At 40.7% G+C, this 22,028-nt stretch overlaps 1 protein-coding gene across 17 annotated transcripts in view; it reads left to right on the top strand.

Moving 5' to 3' along the window:
* The window catches only part of NEO1 (neogenin 1), a 220,724-nt gene that overhangs the window by 56,835 nt on the left and 141,861 nt on the right, over window positions 1-22,028 (top strand). For all 17 annotated transcript variants that reach the window (XM_068958976.1, XM_068958979.1, XM_068958974.1 and 14 more), the window contains exon 2: window positions 11,137-11,454. In XM_068958976.1, the coding sequence (XP_068815077.1) occupies window positions 11,137-11,454 (318 nt within the window). The remainder of the gene's footprint in view (window positions 1-11,136; window positions 11,455-22,028) is intronic.

Raw genomic sequence — 22,028 nt, 5'->3', positions numbered from 1 at the left:
TGCATCTAGGGAGGAATAACGCCATACAGGCACCAGTACAGGGTGGGGGTTGACCTGCTGGAAAGCAGCTCTGCAGAGAAGAACTGGGAGTCCTGGTGGACAAACAGTTGACCGTGCCTGAGCCAGCAGTGTGCCCTTGTGGCCAAGAAGGCCAATGGTCTCCTGTGGTGCATGAGGCAGAGCATTGCCAGCAGGTGGAGGGAGGTGATCCTCCCCCTCTGTTCAGCCCTGATGAGGCCTCCCCTGGAGTACTGTGTCCAGTTCTGGGCTCCCCAGTCCAAGAGAGACATGGAGCTCCTGGAGCAAGTCCAGTGCAAGGCTGCTAAGGTGATGAAGGGACTAGAGCATCTCTCATCTGAGGAAAGGCTGCAAGAGCTGGGCCAGTTCAGCCTGGAGAAGAGAAAAAGCTGAGGGGGGAGGGGAATCTGATCAATGTGTGTAAGTGTCTGAAGGGAGGATGTAGAGGATGAGGCCAGACTCTTTTCAGTGGTGCCCAGGATGGGCAGCAAGGGGCACAAACTGAAACACAGGAAGCTCTCTCTATCTGAGCTCTCCTTTTCATAAGGTAAAACTTTTTGACTGTGAGGGGGAGCGAGCACTGGATCAGGTTGCCCCGAGAGGTTGTGGAGTTGGCATCCTTGGAGATATTCAGAAGTGGTCTGGAGAGGGTGCTGGGCAGTGTGGTGTAGGTGAGCCTGCTTGAGCAGGGGGGTTGGACTAGATGATGTCCAGAGGTCCCTTCCAACCTCCACTGCTCTATGGTTATGTGAAAACCATTTAAGTTCCTCCTCTGAAACGATTATGAAAAGAAACATTGCTGTTAGGATGTTCAGAGCAGTTTCTTCATTGGCTTGAGGGAGAAGTTTAATATATGGCATTGGATGGTCTGACTTTATTTTCCTTTGCTGATTATAAAATCACAATCTTCTTGAAAGCCTATTCCTTTCAGGACGCAGGAGAGATCTGTGGGACATATAGTTCCTGGATTTGAATTCTGTAAGTCCACAGAACTTGTTTTAGAAGCGTATGTGGTTGAGAGTTGAGTATAGTTTTAAGTCAGATCAGCAAATAGTTACCAGGAGATAACTTTAATTTTGTGAGCTGTAGGTGTTCAAATATAAGGTACTCTGAAGGCCTGGATGAGTAAAATTCTCAATTAAATTCTTATTTTAAAAAAAAGAAAAAGAGGTAAAAGCTATGGCTAATGTATTGATCTTCACATGAGTCTGGGGGAAAAAGTGTCTATCTGAGCCTAAACAGATTATGCTGATGGCAACTTGACCTTTCTGTTTACCTTGGATTTTGGAGAAAAGAATATAAAGAACTTCGAAACTCTGGCCAGGACAAGAAAGGAACATCTCTCTTTGGTTGGGAAGCTCTTGGTTGGGGGCAAGTTGCACAAGCATACCACAAAAAGTGGTTGTAATGAATCAGGCTGTAGAGAAAACTGCTGCAAGAGGAGTTTGTGTTATCTTTTTTACTTCAGTTCTCCAATTCTCCAAGCCTAATGGCCTGGAGAGTAAACTAAACTCGGCAAAGGGGCGTAAGGCCTCAGCCTGAGCATGGCAGCCCTTGTAAGTTAGGCAGCTGTGAGAGCGCCATATTCACAAACCTTCTGACAATCAAAAACCAGCAGTGCTGTAAAAAGGAAAGTTGCTTCCATGTGTAAAAGAATTTAGGTAAAAATTTCTGACTCCCTAGAGATGTTAGAAAGCCCATGCAACTAAGCAGCAGACATAAATGTGTGTCCTGAAAAGTTTGGTATTTGAAATTATTGTCTGTAGAATTTGCTGCTAATCATTATCTTGTTTTCCTTCCCATTGTTTAATAATATATGAGAAGATTGTATCACTTACAGAAAGAGTGACTGGAGTAAATGCAGGGTTGCTTATTTTCAGTGCTTTACTGCATTGCAGCCTGTAAACTATGTGGACATTTTGTTCTTAATTCTATTTCCACATGTGTGTTTAATAAACTAAATTTTTTTTATTGTTTTCTGTAATTTTCTTCTTGAAGTCTGTAAGGAAGATCAATTAAGATCAAACCAACAATTTGTCATTTACAAGCAAAAAGTACTTGGAGGTATAGTCAAAGCTGGAATAGTGTCTTTGCAAAGCATAGTTTGCTTTGCTTGAATTTCTTTGGTTATCAGCTGTGTTGTCTGAAGGGCAAGGATACCTTTGAAACTTGCTGAGGACAAAATGCTGAAATAGAAATTTTTTTTGTTATAGTACTTCCTATGTTAAAGGAGTATCTTGACCTTTGCAGGGTGTTGGAAAAACTGCTCAACTCCATAAGGTTAATAGAGAATAGCATGCACAAATACTTACCTTGTTCACAACTTTGTATTTCTGGAATCATGCCTCCTGAAAAAAACGAGCAAAAAGGCAGAACAGACTTCCTTACAACTGAAAGCTAACATCTCTGTGTGTTGATGACAGCGTATGTGTAGGCTTTCTAGTGTTGAGATGGGTGCTCTTCGTAATGGGCCATAAAGAATAATTTTCTCTAAGCTATCATTTTACTGAGAATGGTTTGAGGGTACAGGTTTTATTGTGGTATCCTAGGCAGTTAGTATTCTCTCAGTATTGTATGCTCTGTCTGTTTTGTAAGAAGGCACCTGAGCACAGGATTGACAACTAAGGAGAAGGGTAGGATAATTCAGGAGAGCATTCCTGAGCAAGCATTTATCTTCCTATCTTTCTGCAGCACAGAAGTAGTTCTTTTTGTTGAAGGGGGAAAGGGGTTCTGTGCAGTCTGTGTCAGGCTTCCTGATATCACAAGCAAAAGAACATCTCTCCATTATGGACTTGAGACCAGAACTCCTTTGCTTGTAGGCCAGAGTGAATTTGAGCCACCTTATTATTCTGCAGCCGTTCCTGCTAACCCACAGTGCTTAATGACATTAGGGCGAAGATGAGTTACTTGTTCTGATGAATGTTATAGCGTACCAAATCATAAAAGAGGAGATCTGCTTGTCCTGAAGAAGCAAGGAATCTAGTAAGTTTGGGAAAGTCTAGATTTGTACGTGGCATTACTACTCTTACAATGTTACATCACCTGCTGTCCTAGGGTTTGCTGTCAGCCTTCTCTTGGAATTATTAAAGTATCAGCACAAGTTGGTGTTGTACGTTTGCAGTGATGGCTAGCTTTTGCACTTTTTTGCTTTTTTTTTCTTGGCACTTAAGTGCAAAATCTTTTCTGTGCCAAAACTTATGGATTGTGTAGTCTTGGCAAAGAAAGAAACGGGACGGAGTTCAGAGTACGCAACTTAGAATTTGGCCTTGATTTTTCAGTAGCAGTGAACTTCTAAACCACTATGTAAGTGATTGGCATTGGAGGTGCTAAAAAACAAACAAACAAACCTTTGTCCGTTGCTGTGTGTTATCATATTATATAGTTTAATTTGGTCAGAGCATCTGTGTGCTACTGTAAGAGAAGAATGTGATATCAAGTACAAAATCTATCCTTGCCGAAACATTAGTTCCGCTGTGTTATATTATAGTATCATGTAAAAATACTGCTTATTGGATAGCACAGAATGTCAAGGGGAAAGAAAATACTAATCTAACTAATCCTTACTTTTATTTAGAGATTAATGCATGTTACAACTTGTCCATATAGAAAACGTGCTCCTTAGCCATAAGTATTTTAACAAAACCACAAAACAAGTTCATTGTGAGCTCTTTCTGGCAGCTTGAAAGATTAGTGTTTGTAACGTCTTCAATTAAAATACATTTGTCTAATTCCTGAGGACAGCTTTTATAATGATCTAGGTTAGGAAGGGCATGACATACTGCTTTTAGGATTACAAGGGCCAGTGGGAATGTTAATTAAATTCTGGTGAACAGCCTTTAAAAGCTCAATCCTGCAGCGAGAGAGCTTGAATCTTTTATCATTGACTTGCAATACATAAAAAGGGGCATTATAATACTTGCTGTCAATCTGCTTGAGGTTTTGTCAAATGCTTCTGTTTAAAACATCAGTTTTCAAGGGCATTATATATTTGCTCTTAAATTGCTTTGGAATTTAATTTAAAAGGAGAAACATGCCCTGCTTGATACATTTGTATATTGAGGAAAGAAGTAATCTCTCTTCCTCAGAGCCTTGTATGACGCCTTCCAGCAATTGAATCTTTGTGTACCTCTGAAGTCCTTCACTTTTGAGGAAAGATGCACTTGGTTGCCTTAGCACATGATTCTAGTCAGAAAAAGTAACTCTGAAGTTGCACCAGTTTCCTGTTTTATTTTTGGATGACTGTTGCACTGGGTCCTTTTGAACTGGAATGCTGCTTAATTCTTCTGCTTACGTGAAATCTGATATCAGAGTCTTCAGCTCTGAACGCAGTTGACGGTTGTTGTCAGGAATACAGCAGTATCAAATAGTTTTGGTGGCAACAGCGGATTAAAGTTGAGTCTATAGCACTGGTAGTTGGGAAATCTTTGGACGCACGCTGCCGTGTGCCAGTATGAGGTAATTTAGGTATGCGAAGTGGAACGATGAGATCAGAGTGGTTTTGTCTAGAATTATTTCCCTGAACCTCATCCTCTCTGAAAACCTTGTGTCGAGGAGTTGTTAAAGTAGAAATTTAAATAATTTTAGTGTGATATCAGAGTGCTTATGTCTTTCAAAAACTAACTGTATAATGAAGGGAAACTTCCCATTTGCACAGCCACTTTGCGTGTACTGCTGTAGGAATTGCCTCACCTGGAGCTTTGTTAAAGACTTACAGCGCACAAAATGCGATGCGTCTAGCAGCGCGCACGCGCACACACACACAGACAAAAAAAATCCTTCTGTAGGCACATTAGCAGTAAAAAGGTGGCCAAGGACAGTCTGAGCTCCCCCCTGTTGAAGTGTGCGCCCTTCGAAAAGGCAGCGTTTGGAAAGAGTGGTGCGTGAACTCTTCCTGTTTTGTCTTGCCTAGTTGCTTTTAAGATTCCCTGTAGATGAAAAGCAAAGTGTTCTAGTTATATTAAAACTTGCTTCTTTGGAGTTTAAAACCTCTTGGTAGTCTTTGGGACAGCATGCTGTAAGGAAAGATTCAGGCAGATTCGTCTTAATCCTGTCAACTCAGTGGCACGTCTCAAATGTGCCTGCTGCATTGCTCCTTTTTTGGCGAAAAGAATTGCATGCTTATGGTTACCGGTCCTAATACCAGGAGAATAAGTGATCAGCTAGACTAAGCAAAGAGCAAGTTAAGAAGTATTTCTTTGTTACCTATTTTCATATCAGTTTGGTCTGAACTTCAGTTTTGCTGAGGCCATCTCAGATCTGTTGGTTCATTTTGAGAACTTGAGAGATGAGGAGGCCTAGAAAAGTCCCAGATCTTTTAAATAAGAGGACAGAACAATAGGGAACTATAAATCAGCTTAGCTTCAATTCAAAATTTTTTCCTCTACCAGCACTTCCACCACTATCTCATAAGACTTTCTTGTGAGGAGGTAGAGAAACATCATCCAAAGAGAAGTGACGCCAAATGGCTATGAAAATGACTGGGTAGCTCCTGAGGGAAGTAACAGTGATAATATTGAAGACTGTCTTGTGTGGGGTTTTGTGCTTGTGTACTCTGATTAAACTTCTATTTCATGTCTTTCGTTTGCAACCTGGATGATAGAGTTAAGCTATGTTTTTTGAATTTTCACGTGACAAAGCTGAAAAAGGGAGGACAAGGTGACAGGTCAACAATGGAAATTTTTTTTGGAAGGAGAAAAAACTTGGAAGAGCTGCCACATGCGAGTTAATACAGTTAGCCAGGGGTAACGAACTAGCTAAACGTTAAATAGGAAAGAAGGAGCTTTATGACAGTTCCCTGGAAAAGCATCTGTGGATTACAGTATTGAAGGGATTACAAATCAAATAGAAGTCAGAAGTGTTATGCTTCTGCACTAAACCCTGGTGCTTGTATTTTGGGAAGGATGAAGTTGCAGAGCCTCCAAAACACTTGAAGTGATACTTTACCCTCCTTAGCACTGATCTCGTCTCTGCTGAAGTACTCGGTCGTGTTTTGGGCACACCACTCCGAGAAAAACATGGGCCGGTTGGAGGGGATTCAGAGAATTATCAGAGCCCTAGGAAATGCAGTCTTTTAGAAGCTTGAAGGACCGAGGATCGTGAAGCCTAAAGATAAGGCTGGGGAAGGATTAAAGTCCTCAGATATGTAGAATGCTGTTGGAAAGGGAAAAACAATCTATTCTCCAAGCCCACAGTGGCAAAAAGATTGAAATCATAGCAATAGTACTTGGAATTCCTAGTATTAGAGGTAGTGCAGCACGGGAGCTGCATGGCTGTAGGAACTGTTGCATCCCTGTCACTAGTGTTCAAGAGCAGTTCTGAAAAAATGTTAGGAATGAGCAAGATTTGATTGGTCTAGTCTCTGAGCAGGAGAATAAACCAGTATTGATGTTCTTAGTTGTGATACACTGTTGTTATTCAAGCCACAAGACATCGGAAGGTGACATTTGTGTATCGCTCGTTACTATACATAAAACGGTAACAGCTTAAAAATGGCTATGTTTTAACTAAACGCGTACACGATATAGTTGCTTCAGATTTTACTATTTTACTTGGTTTATATAATTAGGCATTTTATTTATGAAGCCACCGATAAAAGAATACAGGGAAAGAGGGAAGACTCTCTCCACAAAATACAGGAATTCAGACTTCAATAATGTATTGTCTTTAACTGAATAATCAATAGATTGATGGAGTGGGAGAAATGACTTGTCGACAGAAGTCATTAAAGTTTTGTATGCACAGGACATTTTTATGTTGAGTCAAGGCTTACGTGACTTGAATTCACTTGGCTGGAGTCTAGCTGTGGCTCCACCAGTGCTTCTCCACAGAGTACCCCAGAAGCACCAAAAAGTCTTAAGTCTAAATTACAAAACCTTTCTTAGAATGTAGGCTGGAAAGTTCCTTACTCTAGTGTAACTTTCTCTGTTTTATGACAGAGGTTATTTATTTACCAGCCCTTTTATCCACTGCTTTCTGACCAGCAGTTTGATAGTATCCTGAGTTGAAGCAAACTGTGCAGAGTGTTCACGGTCTCGTCTGGGTTCTGGGCAAGAGTCCTCTGCTGTTATCTCTGAAAGCTGGCTGAGAATCTGCTTTCCTTTTTTCTTAAATGTCTCTAACCACTTCTGTGGTGCTCTTTCTTCTTTGCATGCTCTCTCTTGACATCCTCGGTTCTGTAATGTCATTTCCTTGGGCATCCAGGACAAGAACAGTCTTCTCACCCCATCAAAGGGTTTGATCTGCTCCAGTCTGCCGCAAAGGCCAGACTAGGCAAACAGGGAGCCAGCCTCACCTTTTCAGGGGAAAAGATGTTGTAACATGCATGGAATGTCACTGGTCCTGCATGCGTGTGAGTTGGCAATGGAGCGCAAGACCTATTTTTTTCATCTTAGTTAAATAATCTTAAAGTGGAGGTAGAGTTCGCTTTTAAGCTGGTTGTTTCACTTGTGCTAGCTAGCAGAATAAAAAATGAAGTTGCACCTTCCAGGTGTTTGGGCAGAACAGACTTGGAGAACACAACAATAGCCATCCTTGGTCAGAGCAAAGATTTATGTATGCTGGCCCTATCTCTGACCAACGGCAGATGTGGAAGGAGGAGCACAGCCGCTCTGCTAAATGCTGCAGCAATTGAGGTCCCTGTAGAGTTGATTTAGTTCAAGCTCAGAAACACAGTAAGATCAGTAACGCCAGCTTGGGTCCAGCGATGAAGCTAAGCTTATATACTGAAGCCTGGGAAAAATTGGTGCACAGATGCTCAAAAGGCTCTTCCAAAGTACGTTGAGTTTACCTGAACTTAGCCATGGGGCAGACTGGCTTTCCTCATTTCCCACATTTTCCGGTGAATTCCCTCCCGGCTTCCTAGCTTCTATTTGGTCAGAGAAGAGCAGAAAAAAGCGAAACTCGGTGTGCTTGTATTTGCTCGGCTAGGGATCTAAATCTCTACTGAAAAGCTTACAGGAAAATGGGAAAAAAGTTGATGGCTTGTGTAGAATGCCTAATAAGGGAAAATCAATGGATAGTAAGGCTGAATCTTTAATTCTGAGGAATCTTTAGGTGTCTGGAGTGGTGGATGAGATTGTAGTAATAAACTTCCTGAATATTTTTTATACTTGTATATATTTATGATTTTTATTTTGTTTTTTCTGCCTTTTGGCATGTTGGAAGTGAAACTCAGAATTCTGCACAGGCAGAACCTGGTCCATCCTTGCGTAGCTGTGATCGCACGGGTGCAAAGCAACAGAAGCAGTACCTCGGGAAAGACATCATCTCGAGGATTTGAGGAGATAGCAGGACTACAGTCTTCCCTGAGATTTACTGTCACTAGGGAAACTCGAGTCTTTCTATACATATGTTTTTTTTCTCATCTGTGACTGAGTTCTTGAAGGTAGAATATTTGAATGATATAACCTACAAAAGCATAAATTATCTGTTGTCTCTTTCACGCCACTCCTTGTGCCTTATCTTAAGTGTCTGAATTCTGAGTAGCTAAGACAACAGGCTTTGCGCAAGAAGGCTCCAGTCCCTCTCCAGCGGGAAGCTGAAGCGTCTCTTTGGAGATGAGTCTTCCTGTGCAATTCAGTGATAGAGGCAATCATATCAATTTGTTAATTAAGGCTATTTTAGAGAGTAAATCCGATTAAAAAAAAAAAAAAAAGTTGAAGCAGCTAAAAGGCTTACAGGACAGACTTTCTTTACAACTGAAAGTCTCCTTCACGTTTTTACTCTCTTCCAAAAAGCATAGCCTTCGTATTAGTCCATGACTTATTGGAACAAGTCTGGTTATTAAATGCATATTCCTGTTCAAGCTGGTCTTAACATATTTAAGCGTTTAATTACTGACCTTACTGTGAAAGATGAAATGTTTTTGAGATGAGTATTTTTACAGCACTGTCTGAAGGATTTAGCGTGTGCAGTACGAGCTTCAGTGTGTATTTGCGCATGCATTTTAACCCTCCTTTTAATAATGCCTTTCACAAGCGTTACAGATTTGTTTAAAATCCTTAAGATAATTGCTTAAAAGAAAAAAAAAAAAAGCCCACCTCCCTACTGTACTATATGTTGCTTACTGCCAGGTGGAGCAAACTGGTTGTAAACGGGTAGGGCTGCTGCACAAACGTCAAAGAAAAATAACGTGGTCCCTGCCTCCGCGGTACAAGCAGCGGGGGACAGATGTTTCGTCGCTGTTCTGTTGCGGTGTCTGCGTGCGGATCCTAAAGACGATCTGTGATTGGGAAAGAAGCTTAATGGTGATACTAGTACTGCGATGGGGGCAGAGCGTGTGTGCGATGCCAGAGGCCTCCCCTTTCCAGGCTCCAAGCAGCCCAGTCTCCTCCTGTAGGTGCCCAGTGAAAAATCCCGTTGTTAGAGTTGTAAGATTTGTGTGAGCTGAAAGCTACTGGTTTTCGGTTCCTGAAGGCTTGTAAACAGGGGATGCTGCGGCTCCGTTTATATTTAAAGTTTAACTTCCTCTGCCTAGTTTTTAAAGAAAATGCCGTGTGTAGTACGGTTTGAGCATGTGATTTTTCAAAGTTATTTTTAACATTTTTAAGCAAGGGTGTTCTGCGAGTCTGTCACTTCATGCTGAGAGAACGTGATTAGACATAGTGTTGGTAAAAATGTTTTATTCATTAGAAATGTCAGTGAGTTGTCTGCTGAAAATATTTATTTTCCAGACCTTGCAACAAGACCTTGCCTAATAAGTTGGACGTTGTTTTTGTCCCCAGCTAGCGCTTTTGTTTTGTTTCCTGTTAGAGCTTTCCTCCTTTAGCTGAGGGCAGAAGGAATTGTAGCGGTTGGGGGTGATGAGCGAGCGCCTCGAAGCAAGTCACTTCTCACCTTTTATTGTTGGCTTGGCGGTTTTCAGTTCATGTTAGCACAGTGTTTTGCATGTCTACCTCTCTTCTGGTCCCCAAACGGAGGAGAGGAGGAATTTGTTACTGCTGAGGCTGGCTGTTTGGGGGAGGAAAAAAAAAATAGTGAGAAATGTATTATGGCGCTTGTGTGATGTATTAGGCTTGGAATTATAAATTTACTGAAAGCAGACTCTGTCTCTCGAGGTCTGAATTATTCTTGGTTATACCAAACAAATTCCCGCACTGCTGCTATTGGCACCCATACCGCAAAAGGCCAAGAGGAGAGACCGAATGGTACATCCTGTCTGTAGAAATGTGTTAGTCAAGCCTAGGTTTATTAAGTTATACCTTTAATAAAACTTTATTTCAGTTAGAGCATTATTAATAGCTTGCATAAGTTTTGATGAAGCAGATTTCTGTGCATGATGGATTGCTTGGGGCTGTAAAACGCACTGATTCTAATATGAGCATTAGGGTATGTTTTGAGGATGAGAACTTAATTCTTGAAATTAAAAAAAATAATAATACATTGGTGAAAATAGGTGCTTGGAGTAGACTGTGAATACAGATAGCTTCTGTCCTTAAGCAATATCGACAGAGAGCATCTCCCCCCGAGTAGCGTTTAGTTAATGGTGTTAAGCACTTGAGGTTCTGTTACATTTTAAAAGAGCACTATTTGCAGTTCAAGTGTTTTAGCTCAAAAATATTTCGAATAGTTGGTTTTAACAAGATTTCAAACTAAATTATTTCAAAGGACATCTGTGGGCATAGGAAAATTTTCCTGGGGGAAAAGATTACTAGCATAGTTGTGAGGCATGTTAGAGTTAGAAACTTGAGATGACTGAAATATTGAAACTTTCTTCAGAAAGGCTAAAGCCCCCTTCAGTAAGAGGAAAAGTTACGTACGGATAACAAATTTTTCATGAACTTTTTTGAAGGGAAAGTGCTAGAGGAGGAGAGGATTTCTTAAGACCTTTAATAGAACGGAGTGTATGCGTAGACTTTTTGTCATGGTGTAGATACATAATTTACAGGCACGTGTGGACTCTAAGGAGCAAAGAGCCCTTAGTTGAAGGAGAAAATATTCTGATAGACACCAAGCTATTTCTAAGGTGTTCAGGGAATTGTTATTACAAGCAGTGATAGTTCTTACGCTATATTGTACATGTTAAAATATTTTAACTAGATGATGTGTTTTTTGTTCCAAAAAAAAAAAAAAGGCAGAGAAAGCTGAAACAATCCATCTCTTCTGGTTTTTGTTTTGCAGGGTCCGTTGTGAGAACCTTCACTCCTTTCCACTTTCTGGTGGAGCCGATGGACGCTCTGTCAGTCCGCGGCGCTTCTGTTATCATGAACTGCTCAGCCTATTGCGAAACTTCGCCAAAAATTGAATGGAAAAAAGATGGGACTTTTCTCAACTTGGCGTCCGATGACCGGCGCCAGTTGCTACCAGATGGATCTTTATTAATAAACAGTGTGGTGCATTCCAAACATAATAAACCCGATGAAGGATATTATCAGTGTGTGGCAACCGTGGATAGCCTGGGGACCATCGTAAGCAGAACAGCAAAGCTCACAGTAGCGGGTAAGTCTTTTTTTAAAATTATTATTTATTTTTATTTTATAGCTAACAGCATGATGATGTCATAGATATATTCTCTTTCCTTGCAAAAAGAGGAGGGAACTTTGAGAGAGGAGAAAATACTTTCATCACTTTTCAGCAGAACTGGGGCTGTATCTCTGCTAGCTGAAAGTTGGCATATATTCTGTGCATCTAAGTGGTTTAATGTATGGGTGGTTTAATTTTTATGGAAATGCTGAAGATAATCCTCTCATCTTATTTTTCCTTAAGTGAAAGGAAAGAATAATATCAGGTACATGAAATTACAGTAACGGGCTATCAAAGCTTAAAAAGAAGATATACATGGCAGGGTTTTACTTTGTGTATATAAAGCCTTAAAAACTTAGTTTCTCCGGCTGCTTATATGTTGAGATTTATCTGCTCTATATGCCATGAAAAATTTTGGGAGCTTCTAAAAACTAGAGATGTGCACCAACTTTCTAATTTTTTTTAGGGATTCTAGACAAAGCAGGAATGCTGGAGTCTTATATTTTTATATTTCATGGGTATAAGGTATGAATAAAAATGTTTGAAAAATAGTGAGCAACTCCTAAAACTTTAAAACTTTCTTTACAAACTCTTACAACCCTCTTTACAGATTTAAAAAAAGAAAAAAACCCACAGGTCGTCACTTTTTTTTTTTTGGTAAGGTAACCTTTAGCTGTGACTTGGTAATGTTTCTCATTTAGGAAATAGAAAGCAGTAGAATGTGGAAGGCTGATAAAAGAGATAAAGAAATTGACTGGAGGAAATGACTTGTTTTCAGAAAATCATTCATTTATAGCTCAGGATTCAGCAGTATCAAGAGTTTATAGTCCTTAGAGGTAGGAGATCTTTCTGTAAACTGTGTATCTGAAAGAGACTTATAATTACTTTGTAAGAGTGAGACTTCAGAAAACAACAAAAAAGGTAAACTAAGGCGATTTAAGTAGGAGAAAGAGCTGATGAAGCAATTTTTTGTTTCTCTAATGATCTCTGTGTCAGCCTTCCAAACGGTATGGTTTTCTTTTTTTTTTTCCCCTTAATAAGTGGCTCAAGGTGATGAATTCCTCCTAACTAGTGCAACAGCAGGGCCCAGAGCTGCAGCGCGTTGTCATTTGTATTCAGATGTTGTTTCTATTAAGTTATCGTGGAGCATTGCGAGAGATCAGAAATGTCAGAAATAAATGAGTTTTTGATCGTATAAGAGTGGCATTCAGAGCCTCTCTGAACGGAAGATACTCCTAAATTTCTTGACAATGATGACAGTAAAAGCAATCCTAAAATTTTTATCTCGGGCAATTAGCACCTTCTTGCATTGCTGTTCTCGTGTTTAATTCTGCCGCTTCCTACATGCAGTCATTCACAGCGTCAGTTGCTGTTACCCCTCTGGTCCATGTGGTCATTGCCTAAAGTTAATAGGGCTAAAAATGAAGATAATCCAAAATGCCTTTCAGAATCTCCAGTTCATTTTTTCCTGCATCAATATGGAAAATACTATTTTAAGTGAGGTTTTTTTTTTTTTGAAAGGGTGGGATTTCCAAGAGCTTTTTACCGTAAAAACCATTTGTAGTGAGTTTTGCTTTCAAAAAAACCCCAAAATCCTAACTTACAGGAGAGAGCCATAAACAAATATAGATTAAACGGCTGCTGCTTAGCAAGCTGGGCAGATCCTCCGTTACACCCTGCGCGAGAGCATCCTCTGGCTGCAGCGCACGTGAGCTGTTCTGCGGCTCAAACGTTCGTCGAAAGGCTGGCGCGCACCGGGCGTTTGCAGGCTCAGCTCAGCACCAAGAGCTCGGGCAAGGCTCTATACTCGGTTTAATCCTTTGAGGAGAAAAAAGCTCTTTTTGATTGCTAAGGCTCTGGAATGAGGGAAGGAAGACTTTGAGGTCTGTTTCAACTTGAATATAGTTTTTCTTGACCTCATTTGAATCGCAGTTTTATCAGGGTTTTTTTTTTTTTTAATATTTCCTTTTGCCCTTCTTTGTGCTTAAACTGGAAGCTTTCAGGCCTTACTTGTGGGGGTAGTTAGCTTAGCGGGGTCCCTCTCCTTGCCCTGAAGATACCAATGGGGGACGAATGCTTCTGGTCTTCATTGATCAATGCTGAATTTTTATGGCATGCGTGAATGTCGTACTGAGGTGCGCTTAATTTCTTTAAAAGAGAATATTGTCAAGTGTAACTTGCACCTTTTGGCTGCTGCCTATTCATTAGCGTGAATGGATACATGTTTCAGAGCTTTTAGGTGCTTTTAATTGCAGTATTTTCCCTAACAGCGGACACACAATGCTGAGCAACCTGCCTACACTGAATCTTGCGTAGAACTGTAACAGGTTGATAAATGTTGAATTTTAGATTTTTTTGACATATTTTAAAATCCTGAACGTTAGGAACCGATGCTCTTTTACTGCCAGGGTAACGGCAGGTAGTGATAAGCCGAGGTGTTGCTATTTTTTCCTTTTTATGCAGCGTGTGATGTGCAGAGGTGCTTAGTCGAGCTTTTTATGAAAAAATCAAAACAAAATGCACCTTCCCAGCACGTGAGCATAGAGCGCTCAGACAGTGACTGAATGTCTTGCTTGGAGAGCTGGTCTCTTGGTTTCTTGCTTCAATTTGTTTTGGGCACAGTGTTATGAACTTGTCACGGCGTTGGAAAATTGATGGCCTGGCACGGACAGTTTGTAGTGCACTCGACAACACGCTTTTAAGGAACCTTTTCCATGTGTGATAATAGCTAAGAAGCCTGGCTTCAGGTGTTTTTGAGATGTGAGAATCAAAGTTTCTGGGACAGGTCTAGGATTCCAAAAGAAGTTGTACGTACTTTGTTTTTTTTAATTATTTTCTTTTTTTAAAAAGCAGTTCCTCATGTGAATTTAAAGGAAAAAAACCAGAAGTTGTGATAAAAGAAAGGAAATACTAAATTATTTTTTTAAATCACAATTTTTCTGTAATTTGAAATTGTGAATATCTTTCGATTTTTTACAAAATTGCAAGCAGTAGGCAGAAGGCTAAGTGTGGATAAATATACTCTTTGAAACATTAAGCAAATAGATATCTTTTAGGTGACTTTAATGGGATAGTTTGTGCTTAAAGATGATCTGCTTCTCAAATACCATGCTTCAGTAGTTTTAAAAGCATTCCTGTTAATTTCGAAGAAAATATTTTGTTACTAAATTGCTTCTGTGCTAATCAAGTTTCAATAACTTTAACTTTCCCGTGAGTTTTCTCAACTACTGTTAAAACATAGGACTCTGAGATTAAGCGCTGAGGTTTATAAGGAGACACGTTAGCGATCCGGTAGGATGGGTCTCGCTGCTTGGAGCTGCAGACCCTCAGAGGGGCGATGGCTGCAGTGGACCGGATGCCTTGACTTCAGCGGGGTGCCCTGAAACCAGTGCCGGCTGCAGCTGGCGCCTGGGCCACGCGTGGAGCCCTTGAGATGGCCGTGTCCTTGCTGCTACGGGTGGGGAGGAAATTCTGGATCTGGCTTCTTGACATACGTGGGCGAGCACCGACAGCGTGAAATTTGTCAGTTTGGTTTAATGACCAGTAGTTTCAGGATGTGTCTGTTCTTCTCCTGCTAGGCGTGCGCTTCCGCCTTTGGGTTCCTTCTAGCAAACGTAGCGTGAGATTGTTGTTGCCGATGTCTCTTTCCTTCTTTGTCGCTTCTTGTTGCGCAAACTTAACCCTGTTACCGTGCTGGAAACTGGATTTGTGAAGTGTTTCATTCATTTTAAAAATTTCTTTCTTTCTTTCAAGCCGGGATATCTCTGCACAAACGACGTGGTTGAGCTACGGGGATTTGAACTAGGGAAGGCCAAAGGAAATGGCTAATACATGTGAAGATGCACAATTTTGTCAGGCCCTTACTAAAGTATCAATTTTCTTATTGGTTTTTGAAATGTAAACCTGGCTTGGAATGACAGCTAAGCCCCAGTTGGACCTTAAAAAGGGTGCAAGGCTGGAGTTGCTCTTACAAATGAAACTGAGTTTCATCGTAAGGATTGATTGATTTTTATATGGTGGTTTAAAGACTCTGTTCACTAAAGTATTTATTTCATCTCTGTCTCTTCTTTCCCAAGGAATCCGTCTGCTCTTTCGTCCTCTTCTCCCCCTTACTTAGTCTTGCATTTGTTAATGCTTGCTGTTACATGTAATTAGCTGGGTCGCGAGGACTTACTCATGTGAGAGGTAGTTGTATCGCTGCCTTGACATTAACTCCAGGAATGTCTGAGTGTCTCTAAGCTAACTGAAAAAGCACTTAATGTTTGGTAACATAACTTACTGGCTTTCCCTTTTTCTCCCTTCTCAATGAAATAAGTTTCTTACAGTCTTAATTCTTCTTTAGGTACTATTTCAAACCTTCATTTTGAAATTGCTCTTGCGAAAGAATTACAGATAAATTAGCACTGTTAAATATGCCCGCACTGTAGTAACAAAATGTAAAGGGGCTCAACAAACAGAGAAGACGTGTTTATGTTCAGTACGTGCCTAGTTTTTTCAGGAACGTAGCGCTTAGCCTGCAACGTTTTTCGTTATCTCAAATGAGCGTTGTGTTTTCCTGAGAATTATCAGGGCAAAGTTTTAAATACAGTTGTTTGTGTTGTATGTAGACTGAGAACTTGATAGAGAGCCTGTTTTTCCTATTTCTAACTGGAAATGCTTGAGTGACTTGCGTGCGGGTTGAGACGCCCAGCGTGCATATTCTGAGCCAAGACGTTGTGTTTAACCGCTGGAGCGTGTCCTGGAACGCTGTGCTCCTCGCTCTGAAATTCTCTGCAGCTCTCCGCTTTTCTGCGCTGAATAAATCCTCCTCCTCCTGCTGATTTGTTCAGCTAATCACGTAGCTCAGACTGTATTGGACTGCTGAAGCTTCTGGCTTCAGAGCCTACTGCTGTTACGTGGCAGAGGGGCTGTTGCAGCTTCTTTAGTAACATCTACCTTTACTCTTTTTTTTTTTTTTTCCTTCCTCCTCCAAAAGCTAGGAAACTTCATTTAGAAACCTTTGCAGGAGTATTTTGTCTGCAATCAAGTGTCTGAAGGTGAAATGCCAGGATATATTGAGTACGCAGTTCCCATTCCTTTGTATGTGGTATGATTATATACGTTTGCGTGTTACAGCATCACCTGAATTCTTTCTGCTGAGCTGTCTCCCTCAGCATGGAGATGCAGCCTTGGTGGCCCGGAAGCGGGATAGGACTGGGTGATGAGTGAAACGCTTCACGGTGTTGTTGCCTCAGTTCTTGTAAAACTTGGAAGTGTAGCCCTTTTGTTGGGGGACTGCGAAAGGGAAAATGATTCCTTAGTAAGTGGTAGATTTAAGACCAGAGGAGGAAGGCTGTGATGATATACCCCAACCTGCCGCCTAACGTTGCACGCAACCTCTGGCAGTAATTGGGATGTCGAGTCCTTGACTTGCGTTTGGCCACTGTTACTTATTTGATTCTCAAGATGTCAGCTGGAAAATGAATGTCGCTTGGGAAATTGTTCATATTTTTAGGTGACTTTTTTTTGCCTTTTTTAAGCTTTGTTTATGGCTTGAATATATCTAGCTTCTGGGCTTCTGAATTGATGATCAGAGGAGCTGCCTGTGTAACTGCCGCTGAAATGATAGGAAGCCTGGATGAACAACTACTGTGGCATTTAATGTAATGTGCTTTGCAGGAATTAATTGAATTATGAGCTAGGAGATGCTGAGGTCTAATCCTGCTTCTGTTGCTGATCCATTATATGGTCTTAAGAAGGTCTCCCTGCTTCACCTTTTCCTCAGTGCAGTAATAATGAATTTCTCTTCAATAAATTAGAGTATTATGGTATCTAGTATACCAAGATGCTGTACAGGATGAATACCCTAGGAAAAGACCATATAGAAATAAGTAATCCTGTATCCGCTACAGGTTTTGATTTCCATATAGTAATTAAAGTTGTAGCCAAGAAATGAATAATATCTAGGAACTGCTCTGAGCACCGTTGGCGGGAGGGAAAAGGAAAGGAAGCAGGGTGGATGTTTACTTGCAAGGCACATCCACGGAAAGGTAGCTTGGGGCTGTGAGAACTTAATGCTATGACATACCAGACATTAGACACTTAATATCAAAATCTTCTCTTTATTAGTGTTCAAACAGTGGTAAATAGTTAAAAATTTTGCTTGAACAGTAATGCAGGCTGAAATTTGGTCTGCTTTTGCCCTAGGTGTTAAGAGCTGCACGAATGCAACCAAGGTGCGCAGTTCTGGGTTGCGTGTGTTTTGTGCAGTTTGCCGAACGGTACCTTGAAGATTACAGCTGGAGAGCGTTTCTGTGTCTTCCCGAGCTGCGTGCACGCCACCCCGAAGAAATGAGGGAAGCTTAGTTGTGTGGTAGAGCAAACTGAGCACTTCTGCCAGTTAAAGTTAGAAACTATAGCACATTTTCTTTACTCACTATTATATATTTCCTATTAAAAAGGAAAAAAAGAAAAAAAAACACTTAGGATCCGATTTTCATGAATAAAGAAGTTTGAGTATCGTTGAATTGGAAAAAACCTAAGAGTACAGACGCTTCAATGGAGTGTCCATAAGAGCACTTAGTTAATAAAAGTAAATGGCATGGATGACAACTTTTCCTTGCAAAAGTACGCTTTCTGTAGGGAAGAAAGCATCTGCATTTTTCATTGAGTCTGTAACAAATGATTTTACATAAAAAAATGCATTTCTTTTTGACGATGGATAAGTGGGGAAGAGGTGAGTTTTAAAAAAAGACTGTGGTTTATTTGTTTTCTATCGGTGTTTAGTAGAAGCTGGAGAGTTTGGGCATTCAGGGCAATAAATGTTCTAGCTTGCGTGTCACTTCAGGTTCTTACAGTCAGTGTTTGTCTATTCATAAACGTTTGAAAGACAAAAGCACGTTTCCTGTAATAGCACTCAGACTGAACGCAGAGGTCCAGCTTGAGACCTGTCGTACCAATCTTCAGTGAAGAAGTGGAACAAACTGATTAACAGACGTTTGCCTTCATTTCTTTTTTTTTCCTTTTTAAACAGTAACTGCAAACACTTGAGAGACACGGAGGGAGATGTTTAGAAGTAGTTTGTGATATTGGACGCGTCATCTTTGGGGGCATACAACTTGAAAAGGCTCGCCTTTGAGAGAGCGCTGGGCGTCCTGTCCAGCCTTCCCTCCTTCGCCTCCTTATCTCCCCTCTGACTAAATACTGTTGAGTGTGTCTTATCTTGTGATCTTGAATTACTTGCATGCCTTTCATATAGTGTTAGAGATTCTGGGTGCAATTATAATCGCACTGGAATTGGGACTTGACCACTTTGGTCAGGTCCCCTTCTCTGTAGGGAGGGTGGTAGGAGAAGCCTGGAGGAGTTGCTCATGGCTGCAATGACTGTGTTAAATAGGTAGATATCCAGTCAAACTAAAACAGCTCTGTTTCATGCCAAAGCTGAATGTTTGCAGAGATCAGCAGAGTGCGGTTCATAGTAACTTCTGCTGAACTGGGGTGGGTGGTGGGGGGAAGAGAAGTGTAATTGCTGGGCGAGTGTCTGTTCCCTTTCAGGTCGCCGTCTGTGTGCCCGCGCACCAGGAGTTGCTTCCTGCAGCTCCTAGAACCTGATTTCCAGTCCTTGTGTATACGATTAATTCACCCTCTTTTTTCAAAGAGCACTAAATTCTCTCATATGAAAGCGGTATCCGAAATTACGATTTAACAACAGCCAGCTTCTTGCCATGTGTGTAGCAGGTAGCTGTGCAACTCGCTGCTGTTTTGTTTCTGCCGGTCCTGGGTGAAAGCCTACAGCAGGACAATTAAACCTACTTGTTTTTTAAACTATTCATTTAAATGTAATGATTAAGTTGTAAGCGAGGTGAAGAGGTTCAGACTTGCTTGTTGAATGATATTAAAACCACAGTTTCTGAAAATGCAGAGGTTTTTTAGGCTTCCATGATTTTACGAACCTAACACGGAATAAAATTAAATAGCTCATTTTGACTAATCCCGTCCCTGTCCCTAATTGTGTGGGTCAATGAGCTGCTTAAAGCCTGTTTGTGCTCATTAGCTCTAAAAGCGGGTCCGCAACTAGGTCGGTAGCAGTCACATGTGAACATCTCTTTTGGTAACAATTTAATGTTACCCGTTAGAAAAAACAAACTAGTGTTATATCTTCTAGAAAGAGAGTTAATACGTTCAGTGCAATTAGGTACCCCTTACTGAGCGCAGTCAAAGTGGAAGGGTGAGGTTTCCTTTTCTCATACAGTGGTAGATGCAGGAAAAAAGAAAGAAATTGGTAAAATTTCATATTACTATTACTGGCTATCTAATTTACATGTAGAAGTTTCCCTTTTTGGCAGGATATCTTGTTTTAAGAAGGTTGTGGTAACTAGTCCTTTAGGTCCTCAAACACACAGTCCTGAAACCTTTAAAACATGGTCATTCATTAAGGCCGAGTTCTTTAAGATCAGTTTCTTAATTACACCTTATTTTAAAGAACATAGTATTCCATGTCCATATAAGCCAGAGAGATTAGGGTGGTTTTTCAGTTTACCAGTGTGTAACTTACTTATATCTTGCATAAATAAATAAGAAATAAATAAATAAAGCTTTTTGCAGTATGCAGACAAATCTTGAATTTTGGTTTTGCAAATAGAGAAGGGAATGCAGATCATCTCCGAAGAAGCGCGAAGGGAGCTTCAGGGCCAACGTTCATTTTTCTGAAATCGCTTGGGGTTGTAGTGGAAGGTCTGCCGTGTATGATTTTAGATGGTGATACAGGAGCTGGGAGCGTATTGGCCATTCATCAACATCGCTTTGAAAAGAGAGAGAGCTGGATACGCGTTGTTACGATTAGCTTTCTCATTTGTTAACGTTAATTCACTCAAGTCAGTGTTTTCTCCTTGTATTTTTCTGCCTGGCAGCACCAGCAATGCTTTTTGTAATTTTGTTTGAGAAGTTTTCACTGGGATTGTTCTGTGTGCATCCCCGCCTGGCAGGCGGTTGCGAAGTGCGTACGTGGCCTCTGGGCTGAAGGAGCTGTGTCCTGCAGCGCGCGGCTGAATGAGGCGTTTGGGCTTCAGTGAGGCGGCCTGGAAGGGCTGCCTCTCCCCGGGCGCTGCTCCGATTTCAGGTTAGCTGAGCGTTGCCTTTTGAAGATGTTAACAACTTGTGCTAGCACACCAACTGACCACACAGATGACGACACAAAAGCAGGATGAACTAAGAAATACCGTGGCAGAAGTGGATGTTTTATACCTATATATATAGAGAGAGAGAGAGAGAGCGAGAGAGAGTGTGTACATGTTTTTATATATATATATTGTGTGTGTGTGTGTGTATGATACACATACACACACGCTTTTTCATAATAGAAATTCAAAAGGAAGTTTAATGGCACTAAGAAGGAATCAAAATGGAGAGAAATGATTTTTATTCGGGGGGAAACTAATTCATGAAACTGCCTATGGCTGATTTTGGTATGGCTTGAGCTCTGGGTAAAATTCGTAAAAGAACAGGACATCAGAATCTTGATAGCCAAATAATTGCACCAGAAATACAAATAATTAAAAACATAATGCTTCTTTTCCTGTATAAACCTATGTATTTTCCTGTATAAACCCATATTAGCTGAAGTTGGATTCCTGAAATAGATGTGCCATGAATTTGCTCTTCTGTGAACGTTCATCGCTGGACCACGTTAAAGCCAAGAAAGGCTTCATTATGGAGAGACCTTTGGAAAAAATTCTCTGGTATGATGCGCTAAACTTCTAGCAAGAGTCCAAGGGGCAGTGGTGTGCTAATCCACATCTTGGCTGCCTGGGGTTTTGTTTTTCTGTGGGATGGGTTTTGTTTTTTTTTGCTGTTGCCTTTCAATGATCCACTGTTTTGTCTAATAATTTGCTACTTATCCGTACTCTTTAGTGTTTCTCTTCTCCTTTCTGCCATGCATCCTTGTTGTCTCTAGACATCTTGAATAAAATATCAGCGTTTAGTTGAAAAAGAATCAAATTCTTTCTCCTGGTGTATTAATTAAAAAAATTCTTGTTATATCAGTCTGCCAATGCTCTGTTTTTGAGGGGCTTCTTCACTATTTATGAATTCTCAGTATTTTTCTATAAAATTTAGAATATTTCTTATCTCTAAGTGTCTCTCTTCAGGTACCAACTATCTCTGTGACTGTCTACAGAGTTGCCTGCAAAAGTTTTTTCTTCCAGTTTCTTGATAAATTTGTCATGACAGTCCTTTCTGTGCATTAATCTTCTCTGAATAGCTTGTTCACGTGAGCTTTCGTAATTGATAGCCTCGCCTGGATCTAAAATTATTTAACCTGTCAAGCCCTTTTCTTTCGCCAGAATGCTTGGATCTTATTCTTCTTTTGTTATGGTCATTGATTTTTGTCTTAGAAAGAGTAATTGTGAGCCTGTATTTTCCCCCTCTCCCCCCCTTCCTTTTTTTTAAGGCGGTCTGTTGATCAAGACCTAAGGTTTCTTAACTGGTGAGGCAATCCACATACCTTATCTTAGGGTCCTCTCTTAATATCTCACAGTGCTTTCTTCATTGTCCTTAGTGTTACAGTGATCTTC

This window comes from Struthio camelus, chromosome 12, assembly GCF_040807025.1.
Source record: "Struthio camelus isolate bStrCam1 chromosome 12, bStrCam1.hap1, whole genome shotgun sequence".
NCBI lineage: Eukaryota > Metazoa > Chordata > Aves > Struthioniformes > Struthionidae > Struthio > Struthio camelus.
Note: the sequence above shows the minus strand (reverse complement) of the source record. Positions and strands in the feature narration are given on the sequence as shown.